General features: G+C 34.4%; 1 protein-coding gene across 9 annotated transcripts in view; it reads right to left on the bottom strand.

Moving 5' to 3' along the window:
* Positions 1-25,723, bottom strand: part of RALGAPA1 (Ral GTPase activating protein catalytic subunit alpha 1) — a 294,638-nt gene that overhangs the window by 112,743 nt on the left and 156,172 nt on the right. For all 9 annotated transcript variants that reach the window (XM_036275297.1, XM_036275307.1, XM_036275315.1 and 6 more), the window contains 5 exons: positions 24,728-24,836; positions 23,302-23,412; positions 16,539-16,607; positions 7,037-7,171; positions 6,454-6,637 (listed from right to left, as the gene is read on the bottom strand). In XM_036275297.1, coding sequence (XP_036131190.1) covers positions 6,454-6,637; positions 7,037-7,171; positions 16,539-16,607; positions 23,302-23,412; positions 24,728-24,836 — 608 coding nt within the window. The remainder of the gene's footprint in view (positions 1-6,453; positions 6,638-7,036; positions 7,172-16,538; positions 16,608-23,301; positions 23,413-24,727; positions 24,837-25,723) is intronic.

Genomic DNA, 25,723 nt, shown 5'->3' with positions numbered 1-25,723 from the left:
TATTACATTTTTTTCAGGGTTATAGGCATCAAGATTCAGAGCCAACACCACTAGGTACAGGTGGAGTTAGCAACAAACCAGCTACTATGCCACTAATACTAATAACATCTTCTCCATTATTCCACTCTATAAAAAAAACAGTTTTCAGAGGGACATCTGTAATACTTTCAACAATAACAAACAAACAAACAGTTTTCTTTGGGCTCTGAATGATTTTGAAGTGTTACCGAGTATCAAAATTTCAATCTTCTTCCTATATCAATCAAGTTTTATGTCTATACACATGTACATATGAAAATTTTTCAGTTTACTTAAAAACTCAATTACATTGCGCTGTTCAAGCTATTATATTTATGGCTAGTTCTGAAAATCGTTATTCTACACTAGACAACACTAAATAATTAACCTTAATTCAGTTCTACATTTTCAAGACTATAAGCAAAGTAAAAAGATATGTCACTAGCTGATGAGAAACAGAGGGGTGACTTGCTTTTTCCTCTCTAATTATAACTTAGAATATAATAAATGTTAACAATATAAGGGGGCCTTAAAGATAATCTAGCCAATACTTCTCATTTTGCACACAAGGACAAATAGATTCACAGAAGTTGAGGGATTTGCCTGTTACAGAAGATTTTGCATCAGTACTGGTCTTTTGCTTCCCAGCTCAATGTTTTTTCCATCTTTACCACAACTCTAATTTCCATAATTTTTTATCTTTTGTTCAATTGCCCTCTTTTTTTTTTTTGCAAATCACTATGGCATATGCAAACACTAAATTCAATTTTTCCTGTGTACAGTAACTTCAAAAAAGTATTACTTACCATAAATTACTAAATAAATGGCCATGACAAACTGAAATGCTCTTTTAAATAAGACTAAATCTTACCTTAAATGGCACAAAAAATTATATCTAAAGATATTTTTAAATTTTGATGTAGAAAAATACTTTTCTACTCTTTCTTTAAAGTGATATGCTTAAAAAGATGACTTGTTATATTTAAGCAGTGAAATCTGTTTTTACAGAACATTTCTGAAGAAGCAAAAGAGTATAATTTAATAGAAATAGATCACAGAAAAGAGAAGAATTCTTGACTTTTCTCTGGCTTGCTCTGTGATCACAGAGAAATCACATAAGACTCATTTTTTTCTCTAAGAATAACACAATTTTTTTGTAAAAATAAATTGAAAACTCATATACAAAGTTAGACATAACTGAAACAATTGAAATTATTCAATTTTGAGAGCATTACAAATAACATAGGTTTATGAGTTCCTTTTTAAACTTGCTTGTAAATAAACTGTAAGAATGAACCAGCTTTCCCTAAAACACAAACCTCTAAGTTCAGGTGCTAGTCTGTCTATAGATGCTTTTCCCAAAGAAAGAAATAGTGGGAATGCAATTTAAATGAGCTTGTTCACAAATCTGTCATAATCATTAATATTCAGAACCCTTAAAAAATAAATTTAGAGCCCTGGCCGGTCTGGCTCAGCAGTTAGAGCGTCGGCCTGTGGTCTGGAGAGACCCGGGTTCAGTTCTCGCTAAGGGCACGTACCTTGGTTGCAGTTTGTCCCCAGCCCTGCTTGGGTCGTGTGGGTGGCGACCACTCAATGTGTCCCTTTCACGTCGATGTTTTTTTCTCTCTCTCTCCCTTTCACTCTATCTGAACAAATCAAAAAATGTCCTCGGGTGAGGATAAAAAAAAAAAAAAAATCAGATTTCAGATATAGGTAGAAACATTTTCTTTCCTAAGTACCTTCTCTAAGTTTAGAATATACAAACAAAAATGATAAAAAAATCTCTCAACTTGTTAATTGGAAAAATAGATTTATTTGTGAGATATAAACTATAGAACATACATACCTCTCTTCTACGTATCTACTTAGATATAAAGAAAATATGAAATTCTATAATTTAGAAATTCAAAATGAAATTCTAAACTAACCAGCCTTGTGAGAATATGCAAAATGAAGATATCGATGCTTCTAAGGCTTTGTGTAGAATTCATTTAAAAAGTCTATTCAGGGTTGTCTTTTCAGATTGTCAGATTAAACAAACCTAACAGCATTTGCAGCAAACCCATAATTACAGATTATTATGGCATACAAAAGCAACAAGACATAAAAAGCTGCTGCAATTCACTGCACTGTAATAGAACATGCAGAGGAAGTTAATTTTGGCAAATGCTTTAAATATTAGCTTTGCATAATATGTATAGGTGAAACTATAATTAGGACAGAATGAATTCTTTGGAGCCTCCTTTCACTCCGACCCTGCAAATGATGACTTTTTGCTAATAAGACTACTGCCATTTGACAAAAAGCCAACTTCACTACCTTGCTCTATTCTTCAGTAAATTTAATAATTACAGCTCCTCCTGCCAATAGTTCTGAAATCAGACTTGTTCAATCCAATACTGAGCTTATTAGGGACACTCTATGTTTAGAAATCTTTGGCCAAAAAAGTACTTGAAGATGATGAAGCATGCCTCAGACAAGGGCACAGTGATTAGTCATTTTCACTACATAAAAAAAAACAAACTCGCAGCATGTAGTCACTACAGATCACAGAATCACCTGCTGTTAGTTCACAGCTCTTCCTAAAAGGTTCTGCATTTATCTGATCCTTAATACCTTAAGAAAGTCCAAAGGGAATGACAGAATACATTTAGAGAATAGTACACCACAGAGTATTTGGTTTCGATATAAAACTCATCTATTTAAATCTTTACCTTTGTATCTTTTAAAGTGACTATTTGTTAATAGTACAGTAAATATGATATGAAATACATTACAACCTCCCTTTACATAAGTAAACCATTTTATTTCACTGTTTAAAAAATATACTACACTGCACTGAATCAAACTTTAATCATTTTACACCTTTACAAAATGCCCATCAATAGACAAGTGGATAAAAAAAAGTTGTGGTACATATATACAATGGAATATTACTAGGCCATAAAAAGGTATGAAATCTTACCATTTCTGATAGCATGCATGGACCTAGACAGTATCATGTTAAGTGAAATAAGGCAGAAAGAGAAACAAAATACCATATGATTTCACTTATATGCAGATGCTAAAGAACAAAAGAAAGAAAAACAGAAATAGATACAGAAAACAAAGTTATGATTACCAGAGTGGAGGAAGTTGGGAGACTGTGTGAACAAGGTGAAGGGAGTAAGAACTACAAATGGGTAGTTATAAAATAGTTATGGGATGTAAAGTACAGCATAGGGAATACTGTCAATAAAATTGTAATAACTAAGTATGGTGCTAAGTGGGTACTTAAAATATTAAGGTGATCACTTTGTAAATTAATTGAAAAATAAAAAAATTTTTACATGCAAAAAGCAACTGTTGTCATATTGTTTTTACATAAAGTAACACTCTATTTTACTATGCCAAATCTAAAGAAAAAATTATAAGTTGTGATATCAATTATTATCTAAATTATTTTGCTATAATGTACTGTCCAGTATATCTCTATTATATCTGAGCTACTTTTCTTGTACATTTGACAAACTATTAGAAACTTGTGGTCAACCCCAAACCCTATCATGGTCACATCCTAGATGTTTTAATCATTTATAACTATTCTGCCTTTAAAACTCAAACTCTTACTTTATAGCTTACTTTCTGACTACACCTCCCTAGTCCAGTGATTTCCCAATTTTGTTTTGCTGAGCCCTTGGACACAGATAGGAAAGGAGTCAGCAGGATCCCAGCCTCTATCCTGCTGCAACTCTACTTTTAAAAGTTTTACAAATTTGGCTTCCATGTAAAATTTGAAGAGGTTTCACTGCTTAAAAACTCATTTAAAAAACTGTCCCCTTAGTGTTCTTAAACCTTGGCTGAATATGAATCACCTGCAAAGCTTTTAAAATACCCAGCAATCCCAAATCAATATATCAAAATGTCTACTGATGGGATCAGAGCATCAATATTCAGTGAAGCCCAGGCTGAGAATCATTGTTCTAACTTCTTATTACCAACCACGTCTACTATCTGACTCAGTGGTTCACTCCATTTTCTTCCAACTTATTAGTCATTTCCTAGTATCAGGTCAATCTTTACCAAGACTAGATTCCACAGTTAAACCATATACCAATATTGTGAAAGCCATAGTTTGTGTTTCTGCCAATATACTGAATGTATATTGGTGCAAACAAAACTTTGTAGTTTTCATGTTCTTTCAGGCCCTCAATAACTTCTCTCAATCCCCTTAATTTACTTCCATCTTTTTATTTCTGGTCTCAGAAGACGGGCTTAATATTAGCACCTATACTCTCCAACTCACCTGTCCGGAATTTCACTACTCTAATGATAATCATCTTTTCACCTTCCTTCTCAGCCTTCTAAGCTTATAATTAATTTCAGCTCTCTTCATCCTTAAAAATCCCTCATCCTACCTACTGTTTTATCACTTTTCTTTTCTATATTTTAATAGTCAAGCATCTTTAAAGAGTAGTTTCGGTAGATGGCTCCACAGTACACTTTCTTAACTCCTTTTTGTTCCTCAACCCACAGCCATCCGCTTCTGCCTCCTACTTCTCTGCTGAAACTAAAGCAGACATACTTGTCAATGTTTTTATACTTGACCTATCATTTAATACTGTCGGCCTGTGTTTTTGAAATCTTTCTCCTCTCTTTGTTTCTGAAAAACTATTCTCTCCTGTTTTTCCTTCCTTCCCAACATTTTCTCCGCAGAACACACACACATGTAAATACATATTCCTAACAAAAACCTCTCTGCTAAAATCTAGATCTGCATATATGACAAACTGTCCACTAGATATCTTCATGTAAATATCCAATAGGCACCCAAAACTAAACCATTTCCAGCACTGTCCTCCTCATTTCCCCTCCCAAGCCTCTGAGCTTTCTCATATTCTTGGTTTAGATTGGGGGAAATCTAATTTAAGCCTTTAACAACTCTTTTTTTATTTTTAAGTTTTTATTTATTTATTTGTTTATTTATTTAGTTTTAGAGAGAGGGAGGAGTGAGAGGGAGAGAAAGACAGAAACATTGATGAGAAAGAACATCAACTGGCCGCCTCCTGTGTGCCCCACACAGGGGATTGGGCCCACAACCTGGGCATGTGCCCTGGCTGGGAATCAAACCAGCGACCTCTGGGTGCATGAGTCGATGCTCAACCACTGAGTCACACTAGTTGGGCGCCTTTAACAACTCTTGCTTGGCCATGGCCAGCTGGGCTCAGCAGTTAGAGCGTCAGCCCGTGCACCAGAGAGACCTGGGTTTGGTTCCCACTAAGGGCACGTACCTCAGTTTCAGTTTGTTCACGGCCCCGACTGGGGTCATGTGGGTGGCAACCACTCGATGTGTCTCTCTCACATTGATGTTTCTCTCTCTTTCTCCTTCCCTCTTTCCCTCCCACTCTATCTGAAGATAAATGCAAAAATGTCCTCGGGTGAGGATAAAAAAAGCAAGCAAACAACAACTCTGCTTGGACTATTGCAACAGCCTCATGTTTTGTCTCTCTACTCCTGGGTTAAGTTCTCTAAAATCAATCTAACATACTTGAGATCAGCAAACTTCTCTGTAAGAAGCTAGACAGTAAATATTTTTGGCTTTATAGGCCACCAAATCCCTGTTGCAACTACTTAACACTATTGCTTTTGCGCAAAAGCAGCCATAATGACATATACATAAACAACATGGAGATGTCCCAATAAAACTTTATTTATAGAAACAAGTGGCAAGTGTGGGCCATAATTTACCAACTCCTGTAAAATACTATTATCAAAGTGCTCTTAAGACTAATTTTATCATGCATATCAAATCCTTAAAACCCTTCAATAAACTGGGTTCCTCTGAGCTACCTCTGTATCTTTAATTTTCTTTTATTTTTATACTCTTAAGGCTATATTTGTTTATAACTTCCCCTTATATCAGATAGTAAACTCTGAATGTAGAAGCAATGCAGCTTTACAAAATATGTTATTGACTTCACTATGGACCAAGAACTGTGCAAAGGGTTTTATACATATTACTTTACTTAGTACTCAAAACGACCCTATGAGGGAATAAATATTATTATCCTCATTGTACAAACAAGGATATAGACATAGTTACTCAGTTATTAAATGAGAGTCAGAATTCAATACCACATCTGTTAGACTCCAAAGCTAAATCTCTTATTCAATTATATGAATCCTATGATGTATAAAGTAAAATATTGCAAAGTTATCAAAATAACTTAGCTAGAAGTATGAACAAAATGTCATCACATATAATTTTAGTAATTGTGTTTATGAAGTTATTTCCTAAACTAAAAATGAAATTTGCAGTAATATACATGATGAGGTAAACAATTACAAAGTAAAATGTATATTATCCATCCTCTTTCATTATTTCTACCCAAGGCCTCAAATCATGCCTTGAGAGAACCCAAACAACAATATTGTCCTGAAGAAAATTCATTTTACCTTCTGTGACTGGCTGGAGTTTCGAAGATCGTTCTGAATCAGGAGAGTGCAGAGGTTCAGGTTCTTTAAGACTTTCCAAATGCAAAAAAGGATCATAATCTACAGATGCCAAGTCTGACAGGCTTATTGGAAAATACCTTGGATTGCTAAAACACTGAGCTCCATAAACACATCCATGTAATACCTGAAAATATAGGGGGAAACATACAAGTTTTCCTTTTCAGTAAAAATAAATGAAAGTAAAAGAAGAAGAAGTCCAATGGTAATACAAGAGCTTGATAAAATTTTAAAAATCTGTAGTTTAAAATTTAGCTCTTCAATCAAGGTAAAATTTAATACTTAAAAAGGAGTAAAATTTAACTAATAATTCTTATATTCAACAAAGATTTGACTCCTTTCAAAATCTGGCAATAAAACAATAGTGTATTGAAGAAACTACTTTTTAATTATTTTAGGTAGTGTTAAGATAAATCTACATTCTTATAACACACCCTTGCATTAAATGAAAATACCAAGAAATGTTATTTCTTTAGGTTTTATAAACCCTTCACTACCAAATAAATAATAGAGCAAAGATGTTTACCTTATAAATGCAATTGAGGACAGATTTTTCTACTTTATCATTTTCTGTTCCCGTAGCATGTACTGGCTGGAGCAGCGTCTTCAGAGGTAAGGCCATGATCCAGTCCAGAAGGCACAGAAGTAAAGATACCACCAACTGTAACAACAACAAAAAAAAGATCATTATTATTGTAAACTCATAAAGTAACAGCTTAATACTTAAGAAAAATTCACCAATTTTTTTTTTTGTTTTCCAAAATTATTTCAAGAATTATCAATCCTAAATTCGAACATTAATATTTACCTAGACCTAACTTTTATGATGCTTTAGATGAACATTATTGTGGGTTTCTTTCTTATATTTTAGTGCAAGCACAAGAAACCTTAAAATAATAAAAACAGCAATGTTAAATTTCTTTAATTAAAAACAACAAAAATAAATAAATAAATAACACTGAGCATAAAAAACAATAGAAGTCAATTAGCTATAATTATTTAACTGCCCAATGAACAGAATACAAATGAAAGCTGTTAGTCCATGCATATTACAATCACTTCCACATTCTTCTAATTTAACAATACCACACTGAGTATCCAGCCAGAAAGACTAGGCTTATCTCAACCACTTTCTGAAACTGTTACTAATTTTTTAAAATAAATCTTTCCACTGGATACTTTTCAACAAATGGATGTTATAAAAAAAAACACAAAACAATTTAATCCAAAATGTGGAGTAAACTAGCAGTACCTATTTGGTCCATTATTGGGTAAAGAATCACAATTAGTGCCATAAAAGTGTCAATCAAGTAGCGGTAAGAGATCTGTTGATTTTTAGACTAAAAGACCAATCAATTCTCCAATTCAAGGAGTAATGCTGGTCTAAATCTCCCAACATATCCTCCAAAAGAACAATGAAGAACAAAAAGAACCAATAAGACATCCCAAAATTTACATTCTCAGTTTAATCAGGAAACAGAACATCCATATTTCAAATTATGTGTAAGTAGAAAATATACAGCAAATCCTAGGAAGCTTTTTCCCATTCTTCTATTGCAAGCTTTCATAAAGAGCAATGGCAGTTTGGGAAAAACTGAAAAAGAGAAGGGAACTAGGTACAAACCTAAAAACCACTCAGAAATAAAAAGACCACCCTAGGTGTGAGAACTGTGGTACTGACCATGACCTGTTAATATCAAACATGAAAGTAAAGCTGAAGAAGAACACTAAAAGAATTGCTGTGCCAAAATATAATTCAGGATGGATTTAAACTCCACATAAAAAAACAAGAATTGCACTGTTAAACTTAATTAACTGAGAACCAGACATACTGTGGACTGAGATTAGAAATATTATTAGGGAAGCATGTGGAAAAACAATGAGAGAAGTAAAAAATAAAAATAGAGATGAATGATAAACACTAAAAAACGTTAGAGGTAGGTGAAATGCAAAAGTAAACGGTTACAAAAGCAGGGTTAGAATCCTGAATGCAATTTATCATCGACTCTAACTTAGAGACAAAAAGAACTATTATAATAGTCAGTGTAAGGAAACAGAAGACGACAACAACAACAACAACAAGAAAATAAAAAATAAGAGATCTCTACCAGAAGATTCAAGAAATAAAAGGGAGATTCAAATCCAGATTAGGAATGCAGAACGAGGGACAAGTACATTATCTGACCAGGAGAAAGAAGATTCCTATGAGGAAGAACCTGTAATTCTAAAAGTGAAGTGAAAGCTGCCCTGAAAGTATTGGGAAGAAATAAATCACCAGGGGTAGATGGAATATATATAGGATTATTTCAAGCCACAGAGAATCAATCTGTCAAAATTATAACAAGAATATTTTAACAAATATGGAAGACAAAACAATAGCTTAGAGACTGGAAGCATTCAATATACACCCCAAACTTCAAGAAATAAGATGCTAAGGAGTATAGTAAGGTTAGTCTATGTTTTATAGACCACAGTGAAACCTTTGATTGTGACAATCAAGCTATGGGCATGCCTCAACATTTGATTGTTCTGAAGTATTACCTATGTTGTGCAGAGGAAGCCATGGAGAGACAGAATGGTTTCCTATAGGCAAAGGTGTCGAATAAAGGTGCAATTTACCTGAATATGTACATAGAATATATATGAAAAAATGGGGTAGGCTCAGAGAAAGAAGTGAAAATTGGTGAAAAAATACCAATAACTTAAGGTATGCAGATAACACCATCTTACTGGCAGAAAGCAGCAATTATTTGAAACAACTTCTGATTAAAGTAAAAGAAAGTGTTAAAGCAGAACAGTATTTAAACATTAAGACAAAAATCATGACTACAGATGAAATACACAACTTTAATATTGATAACAAAAACATGGAAATTGTTAAAGATTCTGCTTACCTTAGTTCAGTCATCAATTCAAATGGAGACTGCAGCCAAGAAAACAAGAAAAGTCTGAGACTTAGAAGGGCAGCATGGAAGAATTAGAGAAGACCACTAAGAGCCAAGATGTGTCCTTAGAGACCAAAGCTAGATCATTTACACCCTCCTACTCCCGATTACTATGTATAAATGCGAGAGTTGGACAATGAAGACTGATAGGAAAATGGATTAATTTGGAATATGCTATTGGAGGAGAGCTATACAAACACCCTGGACTGCAAGAAAAACAAACCAGTGGGTTCTACAGCAAATTAACCTGAAACATTGTTGGAGACAAAAATGACAAAACTGAAGCTGTCTTACTTTGGGCACATCATGAGAAATCAGGGTTATTTGGAAAAGACAATACTGCTGGGAAAAACAAAAGGCAGCAGAAAAAATGGAAGACCAAACATGAGATGGGTTGACTCCACAAAAGAAGCCATGGGAATGAGTCTACAGAAGCTGAGCAGGGCTGCAGAGGACAGGACATTGTAGACATCCCATTCATAGGGTTGCCAGGTGTCAGAGCCGATTCAACAAGCGTGTAACATACACACAAGTGAGAGAATACTGAAAAAGTCTACTGCTAGAGAGAGTATTGAGTAAAAAGAAAAAACTTAAAAGCACACACAGGAAAGGTAATGTTTTTGGGGAGAAGAATGTTAAGAGGGAAATGAGAAAAATGCTGTGGAAAACGTAGTAAAATGAAAAAGAAATTTAGGATCCTGCAAGTCTTAAAATTTAAAAATAAATTTTGGACCTATAATTTTTCTCCTCCTTAAAAAGCACCATCCAATAAAAAGACACTATACTTTGTTAAACTTTCAGAAAAGAAAGTTCTTGAAGTAGGAATCTTGTAAACCACCCCAAGTAGCCAAATTTGTCCACAGATATGCAGAGGAAGTATTCATCTATACAAAACTATTATAAAAAGAAAACATGAGAATCTAAGCAATTCAGCTGATGCATCTCTCTCAGTGACCAACCCTGAAGCAAAAGAAAACTGTAATATTAACATTCTAATGTAAATATTTTCAAACAGGCATTTAGATATGGGGGAAAAATAAAAGTCCCTCTTCAATCAGAAACTGAAAAACTAAAAAGAACTCAAATCAGGAAAAAAACTAAACTAAACTAAACTAAACTAAACTAAACTAAAATCACATTAGAAATGAAGCCTGAATTATAAAATGCCCAAGGAGGAATACATTTGAAAAGTCAAAAACAAGTGACATTGAAGAACAGTGGCAAAACAAGAGAATAAAAATCAGTTAAGGAAAAAAGTAAATATGTGTCAGAGAGAAAAATGACTGAAATGGAGGGAAAAAGAAGAATATCTAATTTACACATAAGAAGGTCCTGAAATCTACATATTGAAAAGGCCCACCAGATGCCAGGACAAACTTACATCCAATAATGAACTCTCAACACATATCCTGCTAAAACTTCAAAAATAAAGAAAAAATATCCAACTAAGAAGTTGATCGAGAAATCGCAGCAAAAAGACTAATGGTGAATATATGATATATTTAATTATAGGTCTAAGATTTAAAAATATAAAAGAGATAAGTGTGGAAGAATCATTTGTTATATGACATGCTGTACGTTATGTGTAGAAATAAAGTAACTAAAAATGAAGGCGAAGACAGAAAAGTAAAATAAGTTCACTTATTAACATACGGGCAATAGATAGGAAATAAAGAAAATCATTAAATAATTGCAAACCAGATAGTAAGAGGTTAAGTAAGAAAGCAAGGGAACAAAGGCATTAAAGTAAGTATAAATAAAAAGGTAACCATAAGAACAAAGTATAAAATGTTTTAAATACCAAAAATAACTTAAATAAAAGAAGAACAAGGAAAATACATCATGTAGAGAAAGAAACACAGAAAATATAATATATGCATAATAATCATAAAATGAAGTGAGATAAAAAAATATATCAGAAGGGTTTAATTTGCCTAATAAAAGAAAAATATTTTCATTTTGATTCACATAGCAAAACTCAAGTATATGTTGTATTCTAGAGATATAGTTAAACCAGAAGATTCAGAAAGGCAACGATATAGAAGACAAATTAGAATTGAAGCCAAAATGCATAAATTCAAAATGATGATGAAATAATTATGAATATCTATGTATCAAATAACAGTGACTACTTCCATAAAGCAAAAACTACAACAGATGCAAGGAAATATAAAAACATTAATAATGGGAGACTTTAACACATCACTTTCAGTACAAGACAGATCAAGTGGACAAAATATAATTAATATGAATGAAAGTTACTTGAGATTCTCAATACATTTAACAAAACTAAAAGGAGTTTTGTTACAAAAAGAGGTTGAGAACTGTTAGTATAGAAACTCAAAAAACAGACCAAGTAGTTATAGAACTTGATTATTCACTAACCAAAGATGAACTTTTTATTAAATGGAACTAAGAAATCTGGTAATCCACTGGAAAAACAACAAAAAGTAGGTTCCTACCTCAAAATATAACAAACTCCAAATAAGTGAGGGATAAAGACACAAAAAATAAAATCATACAAATACTAGAAGAAAACATGGGCAAATTTCACTTTATCCAGGGTTTAGTGATAGGTTTTCTATCTGACTCGAAATCCAGACACAATGAAAGAAAGATAAATTGACATACAAAAAAAATTATTTTCCATAATCCCACACATGAAACAAAAAACCACCATAAACAAAATCAAAAGACAAAAAAAGGGAGAAAATATTTGCAACATTTATCACAGTTAAGAGCTAATATTCCTAATATGTAAAAATTTCAGGAAAAAACACACAAACCTGTCAGAAAATGTAAAAGGAGAGACTTCTGGTCAAGATGGCAGCACAGGTAAATGCAGTCCTTGTCTCCTCCCACAACCACATCAAAATTACAACAAAACTACAGAACAACCATCATTCAGAACTGCCTGAAATCCAAACTGAATGCAAGTCCTACAACTATGAAATTAAAGAAGCAGCCACATTGAGACTGGTAGGAGGGGTGGAGGTGCAGATGGGCTGGTCCACACCCACATGTGGCAGATCAAAATCAGGAGGGATACTTCAGCTGTGAAGGCCCTCACTGAGGAGTGAGGGTTCCTAGTTTCACACCAGGGCCCCCAGCCCAGGGTTCCAGTGCCAGGAAGAGAAGTCCCCATAACTTTTGGCCTTAAAAACCAGGGGGAATTGAGGCAGAGGGAGGCTGAGGCTTCTGGAGTCCCAGGCAGTTCCTCTTAAGGGGCCCTTACACAGACTTACTCTGACATGCTCCCTACAGGTTCCAGCATGGGGGAGTCAGTTTGAAAGGTACCAGAGATATACAGGAAAGAACTGACTTGTTTGGCATCAGGGTGAGGGCTGGAAAGGCAGCTTTCCCTGGGACAGACATGCTGGCGGAGGCCTTTGTTCCTTTGGTGAGCCCTTCCCCAATGGGGCAGGCAGACAGCACCATATCTGGGACTCCAGCAACCTGGATCACACTATTTGCCCCGCCCTGGTGATTCCGAGGCCCCGCCCCACCCAACTTTCCAGCCTACCCAAGCTGTTCCCAGTGAGTGGCTTTATAATAGGATTGGCCTATCTTGGATCCTGTTTCAGATTTTCCTAAATTCTCTCAAACAAGCAGCACCTGGTCTCAGCAAGCCCCATACCTCTCACTAAGTGGCCCTAGGCCTGGCACTAGAAGCAGCCAGACTTGGTTCACAGCTTGGCTTTGCCTGGGCACCTCCAAGTCCAGCACAAGAAGCAGCCATCTGCAGATCATTTTGTAGCTTATGCCTGGTGGCCCCAGGTGGAATTCAGGCAGTGGCTGACCCTGTCCCGGAGCCAGCATATACTTAATTACACAAACATGTGTACATAAATAAAAACAGGTAAACTAGTAAAAAAAAAAATCCCAGGTAAAGTAATTTGTCAAATTTTTAACATATAATAAAGAAGGTTTTCTAAATGCATATAACAGACTTAACAGCTACAGACCACGTCAAAGCACCACCACTCAACCACCTCCATAAGCAACACAATCAAGGAGTGGACTCAGTGGGTACCAGAGCCCTGCTGAATTAAGTCTTGTTCTATATTTTGGGCCCTGGTTCAGCAGATCTTCCAAGGTAGTCAGAGGTCAGTGGACATAGCCAGATGCCTTGCAGCTGATCAGGCTGAGTAAATCCCTCCCACTGACGTGTTAAAGCAATCAAGACTCAATTACAACAGAAGGGTGGAGAGTACACATGAGGGGTGAACCTGGAGGGCCCAGCTGGGATGATCAGGGAGTCTGTGCCACTGGACCCTACAAAAACCTACTACAATAAGCCACCCTACCAAGCCTAGGAGACATAGCAACTCTACCTAATACATAGAAACAAACACAGGGAGGCAGCCAAAATGAGGGGACAAAAAAACACTGCCAAATGAAAGAATAGAACAAAACTCCAGGAAAAAAAACTAAACAAAACAGAGATAAGCAATCAATCAGATGCAGAGTTCAAAACACTGGTTATAATGATGCTCAAGGAAATTAGTGAGGACCAGTCAGAACTGAAGGATGCACTAACTGAAAGAAAGAATACAGGGAATCAATAGTAGAGTAGGTGAAACTGAGAAGCAAACCACTGATTTGGAACATAAGGAAGCAAAAGACAATCAGAACAGTAAACAGAAAAAATAATCCAAAAAAATAAGAATAATGCAAAGAACCTCTAGGACAACTTCAAGTATACCAACATTCGCATCATGAGAGTGCCAGAAGGAGACGACAGAGAGCAAAAAATTGAAAACCTATTTGAAAAAGTAATGACAGAAAACTTCCCTAACTGGTGAAGGAAACAGACACACAAGTCCAGGAAGCAGAGAGAGTCCCAAAGAAGATCAACCCAAACAGGCCCACACCAAGATACATCATAATCAAACTGCAAAAGGTTAAAGACAGAGAGAATCTTAAAAGTAGCAAGAGAAGAGCAGTTAGTTACCAACAAGTGAGCTCTCATAAGACTGTCAGCTGATTTCTCAAAAGAAACTTTGCAGGCCAGAAGGGAGTGGCAAGAAATCTTTAAAGTAATGAAAAGCAAGGACCTACAACCAAGATTACTCTATCCTGCAAAGCTGTTATTGACAATCGATGGATATATAGTTTCCCAGATAGGAAAAAGCTAAAGGAGTTCACCACCACCAAACCAGTATCATATGAAATGTTGAGGGGTCTTCTTGAAGAAGATAAAAAATGTGAATAATAAAATGGCAAAAAATATATATCTATCAACAATTGAATCTACCAACCAAATGAAAAAGCAGAACAGAAACAGACTCACAGATACAGAGAACTTTTGTTGATTGCCAGAGGGAGGAGGGTTGGAGGGATAGGAGAAAAAGGTGAAGGGATTAAGAAGTACTGGTTGTTAGACTGATGAACCTCAAAAGGAAGGGGGAGCAGGAAGACATAAACCAAAGAAATTATATGCATATATGAATAATCAATGAACACAGATAACAGTGTGGGTAAGGCAGGAGAGGGGGCGGGAGTGGGGAGTAGGGGGTCAATGGGGGATCAAAGGGGGAACATGTATAATACATTCAACAATAAAGATAAATAAGAATAAAATAAAATGGGTTAAAAAAAGAAGAAAATGTAAAACGAAATGAATAGACTATTCACAAAAATAAAAAATATAAAAAATTAAGCCATTATTAAATATGAGAAGATATTTGACCTGACTTATAAAAACAGAAAGGTAGCCCTGGCTGGCGTGGCCCACTCAGTTGGTTGAGCATCATCCTGTGCACCAAAAAGTCACCAGTCCGATTCCTGGTGAGGGCACATACCCAAGTTGTTGGTTCGATCCCTGGTTGAGTGTGTACAGGAAGGAACTGATCAATGTCTCTCTCACATCCATGCCTCTCTCTCTCTCTCTCAAATCAATAAAAATTAGGAGAAAAAAAAAAAAAAAAAAGCCCAGAAAGGTAAATGAAAACTACACTGAGATACTATTGTTTCCCTATCAATTTGGCAAAAATTAAAAAATATGATACACAGAGTTTAGGCTCTCAGGTATTTCTCATAGTTTGCTTGTAGAAACACCAATATTTAACAAAATTACACATCTGTTTACCTTTTGACCCAGCGATTCCAATTCTGGGAATATATCCTGAAGACCCAATCCAACAATGTTAAAATATAGGTACAAAGCTAGTTGCTGCAGCATTGTTTATAATTGCAAAATTCTGTAAATAATCTATATGTTTACACATAAGAGAGTGAATTAGATAAACTATGTTACATTCACACAATGGAGTACCAATACTACACAGCTGTAAAAAACCATGCACTAAAAAAATTAAAAAACAAACAGAAATTATGGTGGGGACCTTAAAATGGAATACAAACAAAAAAATGACCTGAACTATATTTCAAATGAAGTGTATAAACACACTGAGATTGAGAAAGAGGGAAGGAGAACCCACCCAAATAACTTTTAAACACAGCTTTTGAATTATATACTACATTCATAGTAAACTATACAAAGGCATATGTTAATTAGAAAACCGCTTTAATTTTTCTAGAACTACACAAAATACATATATTGTGGATAAAGGAAGCTAGGTTTCTCACTGTTGGAGCAAGGAGTTACAAACATGGAAATAGGGAAGACTAGACTAAACCCTGTGATGTTAGAATAAAAGGTGTCAGGATAAACTCATGGTATTTTAATACATATAAGATAAAGAAATATATATATATCTGTGTGTATATACATTATTATCTACTTTCTAGTTCTATCTACTGATGGCCTAAAACAATGACACTGTACACATCTAGCTACCAGATCTTAATTTCAAAATAATTATACATGAATAGAATCTCCTCCAATGTTCCTTACAACTGACATTCAAAGACTTTATCAAATGACTATGATTAACTTAAAATTGGGTTGAAAATATAATCTGTTACACTTAAATATTAGAAAACTATAATTCACATTATAGTCAATTTTAAATACAAGATGAATTAATGTTTACCATGTAAATATATATAGTTTTGCAATTTTAAAATATAAATATTTTACTATATAACCATATTAAATAGCAAACAAAATTTAATTACCCTCTTGTCCATTTCATAAGATGAAGCTTCTGTACTTGGCAAAAGATGGGTAATAGTGGCTATCAGGATCTAGAGTCAAAGGAAAAAAAGAAAGAAAAAAAGAGCACAAAATATGTTAAACTAATGGTACATTCTAAAACTTAAATGTTAATGCTAAAATGATATAAAAATCTACTGCTACAAGTTTATTCTGAAATAGTAACACTGCTATTTCCAAGTAATTTTTAATATGTAAGCTTTTCAAGTACACTTAACTATCAATCATTTATAATCTGCATGTATAGAACCAACATTATATATGTTGTCAACTATAAATGGATTTCCACAAACTCAACTCATGAATCAATATGTGTAAACACAGAGATAATACACGTTCTAATGGAAAATTAAAATATATATAAAAAAGCAAGAAGATTTATAAAAATCCTCTGCAATTCTGTCAATGTATCTACCTGCTCCACATACTAGGTACAGAAGGAATGTACCGCAACATAAATAAAGGCCATAAATGACAAGCCCACAATTAATATGATATTCAGTGGTGAAAAGTTAAAAGCTTTTTTTTTTTTATTAATCCTCACCCAAAGACATTTTTTGAATTTATCTTCAGATAGAGTGGGAGGAAAAGAGGGAGGAAGAGAGAGAGAAAAACATCTATGTGAGAGAGACATCAAGTGGTTGCCTCCCACACAACTCCAACTGGGCCAGGGACAAACTGCAACTGAGGTACGTGTTTTTAGCAGGAACCAAACCCTGACCTCTCTGGTCCACGAGCCAACGCTCTAACCAATGAGCCAAACCGGCCAGGGCAAGTTAAAAGATTTTCATTTAAGGTCAGGAATAAGACAAGGATGTCCACAATTGCCATTTCTATTCAACATAGTACTAGAAGTACCATAGCAATTGGGCAAAAAATAAATAGCATCCAAATCTGAAAGGGAGAATTAAAATAATTTCTATTTGTAGGTGACATTTTCCTTATATAGAAAACCCTCAACATGGCACCAATAAACTGTTTTAACTATAAATAAATTTGGTAAAGTTGCAGGATGCAGTATCAATATATAAAAATCAGTTGCATTTCTATACCCAAGCATCGAATTATCAGAACCAGGAATTAAGAAAGATACCCCTCTACAATAGCATCGAAATCAATAAAATGGGAATAAATTTAATCAAGGAGGTAAAGGACCTATATACTAAAAACTATAAAACATTTATAAATGAAGAAAGACAAATAGCATATGATTTCACTTATATATGGAATCTAATGAACAAAATAAACTAACACAGTGGAGACAGACTCATGGATATAGAGAACAGATTGACAGCTGTCAGAGGGGAGAGGATTGGAGGCTGGGTGAGATGGGTGAAAGAAGGAAAGGAAAAAAAAATCCCAATGTCACCCCAATAAATACAGTTAAAAACCAACAACAACAAAACTCCCCAATGAATGAAATTGAAGAAGACACAAATACAGTATTCCCCCTTATCCACAGGAGTCACATTCCAAGATCCCCAGTGGATACATGAAACCTCAGAGTAACAAATCTTATATGTACTATGTTGTTTTCCTATATATATATACATCCCTGATAGAGTTTAATTTATAAATTAGGCTCAATAAGAAATTAACAAAAGTAATAAAACAATTATAATAACATACTGTAATAAATGTTATATGACTATCGTCTTTTAGCAAATTAGCACAAATTTCTTTCTCCTTCTTCATAATTTCATGGATAGAAGATTCACTGTTACTGTAGATCTTAGCAATGTCAGCAACTTTTACCTTTTCATTTAAAGAAAGCACTTGACAACTTGCTCTTTGGTATATCTGAATTGCCAGGACAACTATTCTTACACTTTGCAGCCTTTATTAAATAAAATAAGGCCTACTAAACACAAGCATTGGGATACCATGACAGATGATCCAATAACTGAGATGGCTACTAAGTGACTAATGCGTGAGCATTATATGACAGTGTGGATACACTGGACAAAGGGATGATTGACATCCCAAGTTGGAGAGAGAGGGACTATGTTTATTTCATCACCCTACTCAGGACAGCATGCAATTTAAAACTTTCTATAAATTGTTCATTTCTGAAATGTTCTGTTTAATATTTTCAGACTGCAGTTGACTGTGGGTAGTAAAAATTGCAGAAAGCCAAAAAAACCATGGATAAGGGAGAACTGTAAATAGAAAGATATTCCATGTTATAGACTGGGAGAATTAATATTGTTCAATTGTTCATACCACCCAAAGAAAATTAAATAAAATTCAAATTTCTAATGGCATCTTTCTCAGAAACAGAAAAACTATTTAAAAAATTTGTATGGAACCACACAAAGCCATAAAGAGCCAAAGCCATCTTAAGAAAGAAGCCGGAGGCATCATACTTGACTGCAAGTTACATTAATAAAGTTATAGCAATGAAAACATGACAGTAAGGTACTGGCATAAACACAGGCATACAGAGAGTAGATCAGAATAGAGAGCCTATACACAAACCTACACTTATTCAGTCAACTAATCTTTGACAAGGGCACCAATAACACACAATGGGGAAAGGATAACCTTTTCAATAAATGGTACTGGGAAAACTAGCCACATACAAAAGAATAAAACTGCCACATGTATCTTACATCACTCACACAAAAAAACCTCTCAATGAATCAAAGACTTAACTGTAAGACCTGAAACCATAAAACTCCTAGGATAAAACATAAGGAAATGATTCTTGACATTGATTTCTTGGATAAGACACCAAAAGCACAGGCAAGAAAAACTAAAATAAACAGGTGGGATTACATCAAACTAAAGAGCTTCTACAAAACAATGGAAACAATAAATTTAAAAGACAACCAACCGATGAAATGGGAGAAAATATATGCAAACTATGTATTGCATAAGGGGTTAGTATCCAAAATATATAAGGAACTAATATAACTTAATAGCAAAAATCCAATTGAAAATGGGCAAAGGACCTGAATAAACATTTCTCCAAGGAACACATTCAAATCGTGACTAGCTATAAGAAAAATGCTCAGCATCACTAATCAGGAAAATGCAAATCAAAATCACTATGAGGTATCACCTCACATCTGTTAGGATGGCTATTTTCAAAAAGACAAGAGAAAACATGTTGACAAGGATTTAGAGAAAAGGGAAGCCTTATATAGTATTGGTGGAAATATGAACTGGTACAGCCATTATGAAAAATAGTATGGCAGTTCCTCAAAAAATTAAAAATAAAATTACAAGATAATCCAGCAATCCCACTCCTGACGAAAATGAAATCAGTATCTCATGAATAGATAAGGAAATGTGGTACACACACACACACACACAACTGAATTTTAGACATTTAAAGAGGAAGAAAATCCTGCCATTTGTGACAACATGGATAAACCTGGAGGGCATTCTGCTAAGTGAAATGAGCCAGAGAGAAAAAGACAAATATTGTATGGTATCATGTATATGTGGGAGGGGGAAAAAAAAAAAGCTGAAAGAGTAAAATAATAGTTGCCAGGGGCTGACGGGAGAGAAGGGAAATGGGGAGATGTAGGTGAAGGGTACAAACTTCCAGTTATAAGATTAAGTTCTGAGCATCTAATATACAACATGGTAACTACAATTAATTATATGGTCAGCAATGAATATCTGAAAGTTGCTAAGAGTAAATTTAACTATTCTCACCATTAATATTAAGGTGTTTTGCACCTTAAATATATACAATTATATTTGTCAATTATTCTTCAATAAAGTTGGAGGGGGGGGAATCTATTCTCTTATCTTTCTAGATAGTTCCATATATATGTAAATATATGCTTTAAAAAAAAACACAAGATATACTGTGGCTTTTTTTGGGTTAATCCTCACCTGATGATACTTTTCCATTGATTTTTTTTTTTTTTTAGATAGAGTGGGAGGGAGGGAGAGAAACACTGATGTGAGAGAGACACAATGATTGGCTGCCTCCTGCAGGACCCAGACTGGGGCTGGGACTGAACTTGCAACCCAGGTATGTGCCCTCAACCGGTAATCAAACCCAAGACCCTTCAGTCTGCAGACGGATACTCTAACTGCTGAGCCAAAGAGGCAAGGGCATAATGCGGCCTTTTAAATTAACATATTATACATGAAATAGTATATGAATACATTTGATACAGAGAATATTAAGTAACAGACATTAAAAGAAGGCAAAATATTAATATACTGTGTTATTTACCCTGGAAATCTCTTTGTAGGGGTAGCCCTGGCTGGTTTGGCTTAGCAGCTAGAGTGTTGGCCCAGGAACCAAAGAGCTGCGGGTTTGATTCTGGTCAAGGGCACATATCCCAGTTTTGATTCAATCCCCAGCCCTGGTTGGGGTTGTGAAGGAGGCAACCAATCAATTAATGTGTCTCTCTCTCTCATCGATATTTCTCTTTCTCTATCCCTCCCACTTTAACTGAATATCAACAGAAAAATATCCTTGGGTGAGGATTAAAAACTTTAAAAAATAATGTATAGGGGTAAATTGATTGTTTTTATTATATGCTATTATATTTTTTTTTATAAATTATTGCTTCAATTCATCAGGTAGAAAAATTCCTCTAAATATACTTTATACAGTAAAAGTTTTATCAGTAGAATCTGGTATATTAGATGCACCTGCTTAATAATGTAACAGAACTGAGGTTCTATTCCTAACTATGCAAATAGGTAACAATTAGTGAAATACTCCATTATTTTGGGATTCCATTCCTAACATTCAACTAGAGGTGAAGTATAAATAACTCTTCACGTTTAATTGTAGCTGTTGGCCACTATAATATATAGCAAAGCAATCTGCAACAATCTTCACACTTAAGTACTCAGGTAAGTATTAATAATATATAAACTGAAAAAGAAAATAAGGAAAAGGATTTAAAAGCTTTCAAAAAAAAAAAATCTGCTTAAAGAACAAACTTAGCCCTGGCCGGTTTGGCTCAGCGGTTAGAGCGTCTGCCTGCGGTCCGGAGAGACCCGGGTTGGGTTCCCGCTAAGGGCGTGTGCCTTGGTTGCAGTTTGTCCCTGGCCCTGGTTGGTCGTGTGGGTGGCAGCCACTCGATGTGTCCCTTTCACATCGATGTTTCCCTCTCTCTCTCTTCCTCTCTCTCCCTCCCACTCTGTCTGTACAAAAAATGGAAAAATGTCCTCGGGTGAGGATAAAAAAAAAAATTAAAAAAACAAAAACAAAAAACAAACAAACTTAGTTCTCAAACAGAATAAACAATCTTAAAAGATAAAATTTTCAAATTTCAAATGTTTTCATACTAACATACAGACATTCACGTTTACATCCAGTTATGATGCCCTATTGATGATAGCTGCAGCCAACATTTATTAAAATTTATGTACCCCCATCTTAATGGCAAAAATTGTAAAGTGCTTTATATGTATTTTTTCACTTAGTCTTCAGAACAACTCTGTGAAGTATATATTTTTATCCCAAATGTAAAGGTAAGAAAAACAAGAGTTTGTAACTTGTTCATAGTTATGAAGTTAGTAGGTGGCAGAGTCATGGCAGGTGTGTCTAATCCTCAAATCCAACCTCTCAACATATATTCAACTCAACCAATACTTACTGAACAGATTTGACATGAAAGTCACCCTAGGCAAAAAAATGATAAAGAAAAAAAATGCCCTTGTCTTAAAAAAGCTTACAATTTGTACACAAGTATATTTACTGTTATAATAGAGGCTGACAAGATGGTTAAGTGGGAAAAGCCTGGACTTGAAATATTATAGACCTGAGTTTGAACACTGCCCTGTTAGTTGTGACTTTATATAGTTGCTAAATGCTCAGTCCTCTCATCTTAAATTAAGGGGGAAGAGGGAGGAGAGGAAGATAATTGTTCACCTCAAAATTCTACGAGGGGTATGTTTAGACAATAGTAAGCCAACTCAGGTGCCTAGACAGCAATGTATTTCAAGGGATATGTACATGACATAAAGATGGGTTGGGTCCTCATTCAAAGGTCTTGAAACCCCAGCTAAATAATTTGGGTCTTATTTTATAGGCAAACACACACACACACACACACACACACACACACACACACACGAGGTTTTGTTTTTTTCAGGTAAGTGACATAAGAGTCATTAAATGTGAATGATGATTTGATGAGGAAGACCTCAGAAGCCAGCGATCAATTAGAAAGAAGGCTATTACAGTATATCAAGAAAGAAATAAAAGCCCTGGCCAGTCTGGCTCAGCAGTTGGAGCGTCAGCCTGCGGACCAGAGTCCCAGGTTTGGTTCCCGCTAGGGGCATGAACCAAAAGAAAACGAATAAATAAAAATAATAAAAGAAAGAAAAAAATAATGAAGAGTTAAAAGAGTTCAGATATAGAAAGTGTAGAACACATGGAATTAAAATAAAATAAAAATACTATAAATAACTGGCTGAAAAAGGAAAGAAAAGTAATGAATCAAATTATGTGCTGATATGGTAACTGGAGGGATGGCATGTTTTCTTAACCTAAGAGAGGAAATGAAGCCAACTGCACATTCATAAATACGATGGCAATGAAAAATTTGCAGGTAGCATTTAAAAATAAAAATATGATCTCCTAACATAAAACATAAAGGTACTGTCATAAATTCTGATACTTTGCATTATTTATTTATACAACATTTGAAGGAAACTATGAAATAATTTTGTATTTCAAAGTATCCAAATGTAAAACTCTTTAACAAGATCATTATAAAAAATAAATAAGAAATTACTTACTTGTATGATTTTCAAGGGAGAATCAGGCTGGTAAATCTGAAGTCTAGGTATATAATGAACCAGCATGTGAAGCATGTTACAAGCTACATGGGCTACTGTTTTATTAGTAAACTGTAATAATAACAAAAAAAGAAATATATAAAAATTTCATCCCCCCCAAAATTTAAATTTCATACATATTTCCTTTTGTCATTCTATATTTATAATATGTTCATTAAAGTATTATTAGGAAGATAAATATACAGCTGCAAAATAAAAATAAAAAAACACAACTTATTTCAAAGGCACAATTAACTTTATTGGTCCTTTGTAATGTTTGACTTTTCTCATTTAAGTTTTATTCCATTTTCTCTTACCTGGATTTCTGCAGCAGCCTCAAATCTTATTATCAATCTTCCCCATTCCAATCTACTTGGCACAATACTGCCAAATTTATCTTCTAAAGAATTCCTCTGATACTGACATTCTCTATACTTACAACTCTTAAATGACTCCCCAATGACATAAAGTCATACTTTTTATGTTTACCTCTCTGTGACGAAATCCTACCCACTCTTCAAGCCCTGACCAAATGTCTTCTCTTTCCAAAGTTGTCTCTGGTACCCAAGTCAAAGTGATTTCTGTTTCCTCTGAACTCAATCAGCAGTTTACATGCTGATTTGGTTCTCAACTTTTTACATTTTATTTCTCTCATTTTAATCTTTTTCAGCCATCATACTATTAATTTCTTGAATCTAGTATTTACAATTCTTTTCATTCTGCTATCCCTTACTCTACCTAACAAAGCACCTCAAACTAGTGTATGTTCAGAGGCATCTGTCAAATTAGTAATATTTATAATTTATATGTTTAGAGTCCCATACAGATAGTGCATTACAGGTCTTAAGACAGAAATAATACTATGTATCCTTTCACAAACAAACAAAAATACCCATTTATTCACTTAGACGCTCCAAATAATTAGGTTATTATTTCTGAATAAATCTTATTTTGGTCACAAAGAGTGCATTTAACTTAAATGATAAAGTAAAAAAGTTGAGCAGCTCAAGAATTCAGAAATAATAAAGATCAAATAGTAGGTTACAAAAATACTGATAAAAAATAAACAATTCTACACATGTTGTTAAATGACTGGTTTCCTCTGTAGGAATCATCCGTATGTATCCTAGGCACAAAGCCAAATACATAAAAAGATGAGATAAGGTCATTACTAAGATAACCTATATTCAAGAGCATGACCACTCTTAAAGAAAAAGTCAGGATCAAGGGAATATGTAATAACAAATTAATGCAAACATTTATTAAATGTTTTAAATCTATAAGAGCACAAGATACAGTTAACATTTAGAGAAAAATAATCATGATTCTATACTATCTTAATATATTCCACTAAATAGTTTTTTGGTGTTTTTTTGTTTTGTTTTACCTTTAAGGAAACACAAATTACATTCAGAGCTTCCTTAATTTGAGGATGATGAGACTCATGGACTAGTTCTTCACAAATCCAAATTCCTAAGCTGCAAAGTGCTACACATCTGCAAAAAAGGCAACCAAGAAAGATTCAAAAGTGTATGACCTTTTAAATTAAATGAAACCACCACCACAACCAAAACACTCACAATCAACCAACATAGAATGAACATGCACTGTTTACTAAATTGACCAATTTGTTACTCTGTATGTTAGCTCTTCTTAGGAAGAGAAAGTGGGAGGCAAACACATCCCCCAAATGCTAAATCGAATTTTCAATTATAATTTACTACCAATATCATATACAGAGATAATACACAAGATTTTTCTAACAAATCCATGTTAATAAATTGATTGTTTTCATAAAGATTCCCAAACAAATATGTAACCTGCTTTAAAAAAGGAAAGAATGTAATCTGAGTAACTGATAGCAGCAGAGTAAACTTAAGCAATAACAAGAAGCTGCTGAGATAAGTCAAATATTATTTTCATCTCTTAAATTTAACATAGCTAGCTACAAACTCCTTAAAATAAAATTAGGTACGCAAATAAAATGTATATATTTTCACAAAGCAGCATTCCATTTTAATTTCAATGTATAGCACTTGCCACTTTTAAATTATTTTTTGTTTAGAAATGATTTTTTGGGGGGTTATCTTTTTATTATCTGTCCTTCTACTCCCTCTCCTCACACAAGAGTCCTAGCCTGCTGATTCCTGTGTCTGGCACCTATGATGGTTCACCTTTCCTGAGGGTCTGCCAGTTGCTAGATCCTGTTCTAAGTGCTTCCCCCTCACCACTACCCCAACCTCCCCTCCTTCTACCCTCCAACATCATCCAACAAACTTCTACTTCTTCAGAGGTGGTTCGAATGCTTCCTTCTCTATAAAATCTTCCCCATCTCTTTATCCCATTCCTACCCTCAGAATTACTTAAAAATGTATATACTTTA

The sequence above is a fragment of the Molossus molossus genome, unplaced genomic scaffold, assembly GCF_014108415.1.
Source record: "Molossus molossus isolate mMolMol1 unplaced genomic scaffold, mMolMol1.p scaffold_m16_p_1, whole genome shotgun sequence".
Classification (NCBI taxonomy): domain Eukaryota; kingdom Metazoa; phylum Chordata; class Mammalia; order Chiroptera; family Molossidae; genus Molossus; species Molossus molossus.
This window is presented reverse-complemented; position numbering and strand designations above follow the sequence as displayed.